The 10,877-nt window shown below is 40.4% G+C and overlaps 1 protein-coding gene across 1 annotated transcript in view; it reads right to left on the reverse strand.

Annotated features, from left to right (window-relative positions):
- Window positions 1-10,547, reverse strand: part of ERC2 (ELKS/RAB6-interacting/CAST family member 2) — a 799,084-nt gene extending 788,537 nt beyond the window's left edge. The window contains exon 1 of the mRNA XM_063113405.1: window positions 9,891-10,547. Coding sequence (XP_062969475.1) covers window positions 9,891-10,547 — 657 coding nt within the window. The remainder of the gene's footprint in view (window positions 1-9,890) is intronic.
- Between the last annotated feature and the right edge of the window lie 330 nt (window positions 10,548-10,877).

Here is a 10,877-nt window from a genome sequence, read left to right on the forward strand (position 1 = left end):
GTTTCCTTAATGAGTTTTCCATTTCTTTGCAAGATTGATACCTTTATACACCTACTTCTAAAAGAATTTAAGATACTTGAAGGTTCATGATTACTAGTCCAGGCCAAGATTGGGGAAGAAAAGAAGAAAAAAAAAAAAAGACATCATTGACAATTAATTCGTTCCCACACAATGATGAATCAGGTTTTAACTTTTATAAAATCATTTTTACAAAAATACATACATTTTGGTCATCACAAAGTGAAAGTAAAGCATCAAGTGAAGGCAAAGTACGATGAAAGACAAAGCTCCAATAATCACCTAGTTAACTCAGGGTTTCTCAGCCTTGTATCCACTGACATTCCAGACCAGATAATGTGGGGAGTTGTCCCATGCATTGTAGGATTTTTAGCAGCATCCCTGGCCTCTACCAACTAGAAGCCAGTAGTTCCACTCTCCCTCAATTGTGACAACATAAAATGTCTCCAGACTTGACCAAAATTGCCCCCATTTGAGAACCACCAAGTTAACTTGATCAATGTATATAACCAAAGCAGGTAGTTCAAGCCCAGCCATGGGTTTATAAGATGGAAAGTAGCTGCCTCAGTCTTTACTTCTCTCCAGACCTTTCCTACTGAAAAACAAAATGGTTGCATGTCACTTCTAAGACACAATCAAACGCTGGCTTCATAGAGAAATGGAGAAAAAACTGCACACGCCAGAATTCTGTTTGTCAGGCTGCCCTGGTTCTTGGCTGCATGCCCACATTGCCGAAAAACCTACTTCCCAAACTTCTGAAAACGCTTTCCACAGCTTTCAGAACCTGACCTTTAGAGCAGCTTTATCTATGCGTGTGTGTGAAATAGATTTACGATTTTCTGTATTACTGCAAAGCCAAACCACTTATTGAGTCCAAATGCCAACTGGGGGTGGTGGGAATTTGCACACAGATGTCAGTGGACTCCAAAACAACAACACAAGAGCTCCACCTGCAACTAATTATAGAAACTGAAATTGTATTCTGGCCAGAAGAGGCCAGGTTCAGAACCCACCCCATCTGCTTTGGCCAATAAATCACTGTTACTTTTTTCTTGTCATCAGACTTGCTTCTTAAAATTCTCTGAGGATGTGCTCTATAGAGACCAACAGTGAATGTTTTGAGGGCTCTCCTCCTGTATTCCCCTCCCTGAGCTGGGTTTCAATAAGTACCTTTGGCACAAGTGAAACTGAAATAGTCTATTCAATGAAATATTCTGAAATGTTTTCTTTGGTGGTTTGTGTGCCATTATGATCCCATCACCCAAGTGTAGGTGATCCAAAGAGAAAATGAAATCATTTCACTCCCCCAAGGTCCAACACTCAGGAATGTTTATTTTCCTCCCATCAGCCCCGTCTTTCAGAAGAAAACCTAGGAATAAAAATCTGTAAGGCTCATAATGTGGTGCACATGGCTGATTCTAGGGCTGACTGCAAGAGATTCTTGAAGCAAAAATTAACTGAAATCTGTGACAAAGATGTGTAGTCCACTTTAGATCATTCTACATACTAGCAAACAAAGAAACCAACTGCTGGCTCTGCACCATCTCATCTATCTTCAGAACCAAAATAAATTTTCACCTATCTAAGAAGCACATTTAAAGTAGTAGTTTCTGTCTAAGTCTGGACCAAAGTTTTTCCTGCTTTCTGGAAAAGTAAACAAATGCTACAGTTCTCTGAAGAACTAAGGAAGACTGTTTCAAGATGAAGAAAATTGACTTTCTTTTTTCCTCCCAGATTCAGCATTCCAAGTTATGCTGTGGTGCCAAACTATACTATCCAGTTCTAAATCCATGTGCCTATGTAACATTGAGGGAAATACACACAAACACTCACATTTCAACTTGGGGTTAAAATGAAAAACTTACAGATGCGACTTATGATTGATTCCTTAATTTCTCAGGTCCCTACATGACTGATAAGCCCTTAAGACATGTGGAGAAAGAGGATGACTAAAGACAGCTCAAGTCAGTGCTATTAACATGTTTTTGTCCTGGAGCATCCCTTCACCCTTTGTCCCAATCCTTGGAAGAACTGCTCCTCTCCCAATGCCTGCAATTCTAATAGGATCACCAGTCACAGTAACCCCTTCCCACATGCCTGCCTCCCTCTACCACACATACATGCACATACACACATACACACAATCACCAAGTCCTGGAGGTAGGAAATGACCAAGGCAGGACTAGAGTCCCTCCATGAATTTTCCAAGTGGAAAGTGAAGACATAGGGCTCTCTTGACCCTTCAATTGTGACCCTGGGGCACTGCCAGCCAAGACCACCCACCACACAAAGGTGAAAATGAGGCTCACACATAGAGGCAGACACTGAGAACCAGAGATGAAGCAACAGGGAGAGACAAAGTCCTGCTACAGTGTGAGGCCTTGGATCCAGTCAACCCCAAGCTCCACAACTGAGCCTTTCTGCAATTTTCAGGAACTAATAAATGCCCCTTTTTGCTTATGAAGGCTTTGAGTAGTGCTTTTCACTACTTTGGAGTCTTACCCAAAATAATTAGTAAGTAGTTTTCTTCATTCTAAATGAGGTCCTTCAAGATCTCATTTAACCTAACTAAAAATTGGGGGGAAGAGGGAGAATTATCATGATGGGTCATTATTATGAATAATGATTATCAATTAATGATTTTCTATGTTTAGGAATTTATAGCTGCAAGTAATAGAATGTCCAACCAACAGCAACTTAAACAAGTAGGGGTTTGTTTTCTCACATGACTAGAAGTCCTGGAGGCAGGCCATTGCTGGTGCTGGTGCAACTGCCCAGAGATGGCCGGGCATATATCCCTTCTTATCTTGTCCTTTCTTTCATGGTTACATTATGGCTGGCATAGCTCCAAGAATTTATTTCAACATCATCAAGACAGGAAGAAGGGGGAAGGAGCATTGCTGGTGACATTTACTCCTTTTATGAGGAAAATAAAAGCTTTCCCAGAATTTCCCAGATTTGCACTTGGGTTTCATTAGCCAGATACTGGAGGAGGAGGAGGAAGAGTCTGAAGCCGAGCCATTAATCAGGCATCATCAGGACACTGTGGAAGACCCAGCCACTGAAGGAACCTTTGACCACATTGAAAGTGCTCATCCACCTTCACAGGTCTCCTTGAATGTCTCGCTTCCAGAGACGTTCCTGAAGCAGAGCAGCCTTCCCCAAACTGTGGCCTTGCACCCTCAGTTCTAGGAATATTTATAGTTTATAACAGATGGGACTGTTGTTAAATACATACATATATATGGGTGTATATATATATTTATTCCTTGGCAGGGAGTAGATTTCCTACACACCACTGACTTTGGCCTTGGCCACATGACATAGATTAGCCAACAGAATGTTAGTGGACATGATGCATGCAGGGCTTTAAACATGTTTGTGGGGTTTGAAGGTTGGTCACTTTGCATCTGTGATCCACCATGAAAAGATGGAGCCCTGAATAGCTGCTATTCTAAGGAGAACGTGAAAACATACCTAAATCCAACTTGCAACCTAGAGTCTAGCCCAGCCCAACTAAGTTGAGGCCAACCTGCAGATATGTGAGGGACAGGTAAATGCTTGTCTTTTTAGACAAAGAGGTTTTGAGATGGCTTGTTACACAACATTATTGCAGCAATAGCTGCCTAATACATAGGAACTTAGTTTAAGATAGAGTTTCACAGTTAAGTAAGATTGGGAAATTGCTGGGTTATGCAAATTTAATATATTTTTAACTGCAATAGTTAGAGTATTTCACTTGGTGATATCTTGTATTAGTGTACTAGGGCTGTCATAACAAAGCACCACAAACTGGGTAGTTTAAACAACAGACATTTATTGTCTCACAGTTCTGGAAACTAAAGAAGTCCAAGATCAAGGTGTCAGGAGGGTTGGTTCCTTCTGAGGTCTATGAGGGAAGATCTGTTCCAGGCCTCTCTCCTTGGTGTTTATATGGTTGCCTTCTCCCTGTGTGTCTTCAAATCATCTTCCCTCTATGCATGTCTTTGTGCCCAGATTTCCCCTTGTTATCAGAACACCAATCATATTGGATTAAGGCCCACCCCAAAAACCTCACTATAGCTTGATGGATTCCAACATACCTTTTGGGGGACAGGGCACAATTCAACTCAGAACATATGCATTATGAATTTCTAAGATAAGCGTATCCAGTATGTCATCTCTTAAGTTTATTTGACCAGAAAATCTCTTTTGAAAAGTGTCATTTCCCTAGACACACTTTGAAAATACTGGCTTTGAGGGATCCATAGTTTCTCAGACTTACAGTAGGTAGAAAGAAAGGAGCCTGGAAGAAGGTACAGAAATAAAACAGGTCTGAGTACCCGCAAACCTGATGGAAACCAACACTCCTGGGCTCGGCCTTGATTCCACAAATGCTCAGTACTCAAGGTGACTGCAGGTGCATTCCATGTAGGACAATCCATCATGATGCAGCTGCCTCATCACCTTCTCAACAGGGTATAAAATAAATTGTATCACTCACTTCCAATTGGTCTAATTGATCCTACCTGGACACTAACAGCGAAATGAGAATTTTAGACCAGAGTTGAACGATCCCTGTTGAAATGGCCTGTAGTTTATACAAATAAAAGAAAATAATAATAGTAAAGGAAACACAGAAATGTGATTCATCTCAATCTTCTCAAGTTTCAGTCTCAAAATAAGAATCAATAAATCATATGTTGAAACTGGATCAAAAACTCATATTAATATTGATTTAGAGTAGATTTTTTCCTATTGTGTTAGGCCAGAAATAGAAATTATCATATAACCATTGCTTAAAGCTGTAACATTGCCCAGACAGGTTTACTTACACTTCTTGGGTTACATTTCCCTATGACCTTGTCCCACTTCTGCACACACAAGATGAGTAAATATCTAGTACAATCTCCCAGTGTGTGATGCTATTTATATTCGTGCAGAGCCGTGACTAGCCATGTGCAACCTAGGAAAATGTCTAAAAATTGCTTTATGTATACCTAATTTGGAAAGAAAAATCCATTAAAAATACAAAGTTAATAATTATACAATATATCCAGAAATATGAAAAGTCAATCACTAATATGCACCAAACTTCAAGATATAAGTCCTGTGAACTACCTGGAAATTTATTTTCTACCATGTTGTCTCTCTCTGATCTCCATCACATAGGTAAATTGAATGGAGCTGTAAAGAAAAGACAAACCTATATCTTTTAGAGGAAATTAGGTCACTCTACTTCCCTGTACATTTATCTTCCTGGTCACCCACAACATCTATTGCCAAACCCATGGGCCATTAAAAGTAATAAGGGGGATGCGTCAAGTGACAGCAGAACATCCATTCTCAATATTTTCTCCTCACCTCTCCCCAGATCAGACCACGCATGTGACATTGAGAGCATGAGCTACGGATTCATGCCATCCTAAAGAATTAGTTGCCCATAATATTCCACCCTGCTCTCTCCCAATTCAAGAAAGCTCATCATGAAATAAAATCACAAGTGATAGCATAAAGATAACTCTGTATCCATGCATTCTGCTTTATACTAACAAGCAAATGATTCCAAATTTCAGTACAGCAACTCTTAGCAGTAACAAATGTATTTATATTCATGCAGATCTGTGTGGCTGAGAAGTAGAGCCTTGGAAAGAACCTGGGAAAGCAGGAGAGGGGAGGAGGAAGGAGATCAAATATCCATCCAGGAACCTGAGCATCACCCTTTTGCATGTAAGAAATTTAGTTGTGACCACCTACCCACTGGCCCCAAGATTCCAAACCACTCTGCCTTTCCTGTAACACAGAGAGGGAGTTCACACCCTCCCTTAAATCTGGAGTTGGGTTCAGTTCCCTTGGACAGAACCATAAGGACTTCAAAATCTACTACAAATAAATCAATGAGTAGCAACCCTCTACAACACTGGACATAAGGCGGGGGGGGGGGGTGTGTCTGTGCTAGTTAGCATTAAATTTACAGAACTGTGAATTTCATACATAACAGCACTTGAGTTTCCTCACCTCCACCCTATAATGGGCTTTCTTCACATAGCACAGTTCAAATTGTTTTAGATCATCTGAATTTAGGTTAGTACAATTCTAATTATCTAAATACCCCAGGAAGAATTACATTTGTAGATGCCATCTGGTTGTTGTGGATAAGAAACCACAATCAAAAGTCCCTTATCTCTTTTGTGTTCCATTTTCCATGTAGAAAAAGTTTCCATGATTTGTCCTCTAAAAAGAAATTATGGTAAATAGTGGAAATCCTAAACAGCACAAAAATCATAATTAGGAAAAAGAAATAAGTTCCTAATTAAGAATAAAAATCCTAACTGAACTAAATCCCATTCTTAATCTTCCATCAAAACTAGTAATTTTTTTCATCTAACACATATGTAGTATAATCTTCCTAATATACTAAGCTTCTATTCACAGCTCAGTGATCCTTTAAGGAGGTAGTGATCATAAAGTTATGATCTTAGGCCTTAGCATGAAACAGACCAAAGCCTTAAAATCCAGTCTGCCACTTACCAACATTTGAACTTGGGCACATTGCTTATTCTCTCTATATTTATGTTTCATCTGTAAAATGAGAAAAATTCTAGCACCTACCACAGATGATATGATGGAAATACTAAATAAGATAATGTACATAAAACTGTAAGCACAATGCCTAGCACATAATAAGCCCTCAACAGATGTCTACTGGTAGCTGTTGCAGTAATAATAAAAACAGCAGCAACAGCAGAAGTCTAGATTGTTCCCTAATCATTATTTCATCTAGCTCCAACTTTTTGAAAAACACAAAAACCCCACTGGCAATGATCCCCCAATCTGTCTCTCCTCTCTTTCCTGAACAGAGAAGAAGATATACCTCCTACACCCTTCAAATGTGTCACTTCCAGTCCAAGGAACTGAAGAACCAAAGTGCCATCTCCAGGCACTATTCCCTTGCCATATCGACCCTTAAAGCCATGCATCAAGATGCAGAAAGCCTGGATCCTGACTCACTACATGGAAGAGACTTGCCCTGGAAAGTCACTTAACCTGCTTCATACTTAAGGTGAATAAGAAATCTGTCTCTGATATATTAAGCCACTGAGATTTGAGGTTTGTTGGTTACTGCAGCAGAATCCATCCTAACCTGACAAGCAGTTACTCATATACCTCTAAAAGAGATCTTAATATATTTCCAAGAGCGAAAGAAAGGGGGCTTCAATTTTTAAAAAATAGAAGGGCAGGGGTGGGCCAGTCCCTGAGGAGCCAGGATCCTGGAGCAGGCACCGGAGCCCACAGCCCCAGTCCTCAGTGCCCCAGCTGCACCCAAGATGCAGGGCCTGCAGGACGCAGCCCGGCCCTCCGACCCTGCTGACTGTACCCGGCACCAACACTGCCTGTCTACTCATTTTTCAAGAAACAATTCCAATTTGCTGCTCGGATTTTGAAATTAACTGTAACTGTCAGTGCAGGGACCATGTTCAGATCCTGTTTCATTTTTATATCAACCTGGTAAAAATGCTGCTATTGATGCCCTGTCCTCCCCGAGCCTCCCCACAACTAAACCGTATGTGACCACTGGGAAAAATATTTTTTTCTTAAATGTCTTGCTTTTTGTCAATCTTTACATTCTTTACTTTGCAATACCACATCATATTGCAAGTAAATTGACATTTCAAACTCTCCATGCTTTTTCCTCCTTTTATATTTTTAAACCTAAAAGTGAAAACAATTATATTTTACTTATACTTAATATAAGGATTAATACTGGGGTTTCCACTGAGTCATATGTCACATAGTCACAAGTCACCTATAATAGCCAAGGCATCCTGTGATCGTGGCAGGGGCCAGAACAAGGAAGAGGTAATGGACACACCCTCAAGCATTCACTCACTTCTGGCTTATGGCAACAAGACACAGATAAGTGGCATTATGGATATTACCTAGTTTAAACGGAATGAACTGTCATGAAATGGACAAGGGTTTTAAAATGTTTTTACTAAAAGCAAAAAAAAAGGTTTGGTGTGTTATTAAAATTTATCTCAATATATTATTTATTTTACTTTATCTCATCCCCATCTAATTCTTCACAAATGTCATAAAAGACACATAGTATATCAGCACAGTAGCACATCATGTAATTTATAAATAAATATATATGTATAATTGGGGGTCTGTGCTCAAAAATAAATTTAATGATAGAAGCATGAGATAAAAATCATTTTGGAGCGGAGAGTTTAGCAAATAGCTTTCAAACTTTTTGTCACTACTTACATCATTCCTAAACTGCTTTAACTATTTTCCAAAAAAACAAAAAAGAGGAGAAAATCAGTACAGAATTGGGTGGAAATGCACATTGTAGTAACAGGTTCACAAGAACTTCATGAACCAGCAATCAAAAGAAAGCAGAAATGATAGCAAAGAGCATTAATTTGATTCAGGAGTGAAGAACAAGGCTTTCTGTTCCAACTAAAAAAAAACACATTTCCACATCTAAAAACCAGCAATGGCTTGGTCAGATAATCAAGTGGATAAGGTGATTGCTTTCTGCACATAGAAGAGAACAAAGGGCAGATTTTCATATAGGTCACAAAAGCTTCCATGGGCACTTGGACTCCAAAGGAGTGGTAGCCAGGGAAACAGATAGGAGGGTCAGCCGATGACCCCAAGAAAGGCAGAGCACATCATTAGGCCCACATGAAGAGCAATTAACAGAGAATCACGAGTTCAGACAAGTTAACACTGACTCAAATGATTACAGAAAGTTAAATGATATCTGGGAATTTTTTAGCCAAATGGAACAGCACCTTCTACTTCCCATCTCTTAGCACTTTTCTTACAACCCACAAGAGGTGAAGCTAGAATTTAGAGCCAGGTATGTCTGACTCCAAAGTCCTGATGAAAATAGCAGCATATAAAATGGGCCTCACAGAATAGGTAGGATTTGAAAATAAAAACTGGCTGGGACTGAAAGGAAAAAAAGCAGCAGGATGAGGGGGTGCAGAGAGGCCACCAGTGAAAGGGAACAGCAAGAGCAGAGGCAGTGAGGTAGGAAGCCTTGGGTGTGTGCAGAAATTAGCAAGAGGTGGGTACAGGTAGCACACATGAGCAGGGAGGTAGTGCAAGATGAGGCTGGAAAGGCTGGCCCAGGCCTCCCAGTGGTGGATGACATAGGCTCAGTCAAGGAGGTAGACTTCATTTGTGGGCAACGAGTAATCACTGAGGACTTTAAAGCAGAGGAATGGCATAACTGCAGGTGGACACTGGGAAACTATCTTGCTATGATATACAGGATAGATCAAAGAAGTGAAAGAATGTACCCTGCACATGGTAGATATTTAATTAATATTGAATGGATGAAGGCAGAAAGAACAAGTTAAAATGTATTGTGATTCTCTACCATGATATGACACCCATTCTACACAATCCCACTTAGCATTGTTCAGTTTACTACTTAGAGAACATATTCCACTCGTTCTAGGAGGAAATAATGCCGCTGGTGCTTCAAAAAATAAATAAATAAATAATTCACCAGTCAAATGTGACCCTCTAAATGTTGCTGTTAAAGTGTTTGCTCTTGCAGAAATTAACACTGTCCTCTTCTATTCAGAGGGAGGTACATCTGAACCGCTGTTGTGACTGCTGAAAAAGAAAACAAAATTAAACAAGTACAAAAGTTAGGGAGTGAAGTGATCCTCCCCCCTTCTGCAACTATATGGAAATGTTATTGGAAGATAAGGAAATCACAAGCTGTAACCTCGTATTTCCTATGCTCTCTTAAGCTATAACCTTCTTGATGATGCCAAACTTTCTTCTGCACAGGTCGTGGTACCATCTGCAAAGCATCAACTACCCAGTGAGAAGCCAAGGCTGAAAAACACTGAGTCGTAACCTACCTGATTTTCTTCATGGGAAACCCTCATCTGCTCCTTGAGGACGGACATCCGGGCTGCCTCTTCTTTCCTCAAGACTCTTTCCTTCTTAAGCTCAGGACTCCAGAAAGTCTTGATACTGTTCATGGAAGAGCCCAACTTGCTGTCCTTGATGTCTAGCTCTTTCCGGAGGAGGTCATTCTCTCTCTGGAGTTCCTTGAGCTGGGCTTGAAGATCCAACATTGTGCTATCTCTTACCTGCCTCAACATGGAGGGTACCTGGTGGTGGTGATGATGGGATGAGCTGGTCAGACCACCATGCTGATCCGTGAATGAAAGGACATCTGTGTGAGAAAGTCCAGCGGAAGCAATATTGGGACTACTCCCCATGGCTGTGACTCGGCCTCCATACACAGCTCGATTTGTGGCCCTTCCCAAAGTCATGGTACCCTTTGGGTAAGTCGTTGAAGCCACTCCCTCATGATCACTCAGATACATGGGTCCAGACGTAGCATAGGCTGCATTAAGGGACTGGATATTCTCCATAGACAGAGTCTTGCCTGTTCCTCCCCCTCCCCCACTACTTGTTCTTCTGTGGCCCAAACGAGGAGACCTTGGCAAACGAGGAGATCTGGAAGGGCTACCTTCCAGATTGGTGATTGTTCTTGCACTTCCATACATTTTTCTTCTGTTACGAGGTACTACTGAAGAGGAGAAATGCTATCCTAAATTGGGGATTGAGCTAATATTTTCACTGTTGGCCAGAATTTTCACTGCATTCCTTTCACAGTCTACCAGAAAATGACTCCAATCAGAGATCTGCAAAATGAGGAAAAAAGATAATCAAAAACAAACTTCTTTAAAACTCTGACTATAACTGCATTATAATCTAAAATATACAGATAGATAAATTATGATAATAATAGATGAACCATAGATAGATAGGTTGGTTGATTGAGTCACACTCATGATGTTCATTTAAAAAGAAACGTGGCCCCAAAACTTTACTTA

Source organism: Cynocephalus volans, chromosome 11, assembly GCF_027409185.1.
Source record: "Cynocephalus volans isolate mCynVol1 chromosome 11, mCynVol1.pri, whole genome shotgun sequence".
NCBI lineage: Eukaryota > Metazoa > Chordata > Mammalia > Dermoptera > Cynocephalidae > Cynocephalus > Cynocephalus volans.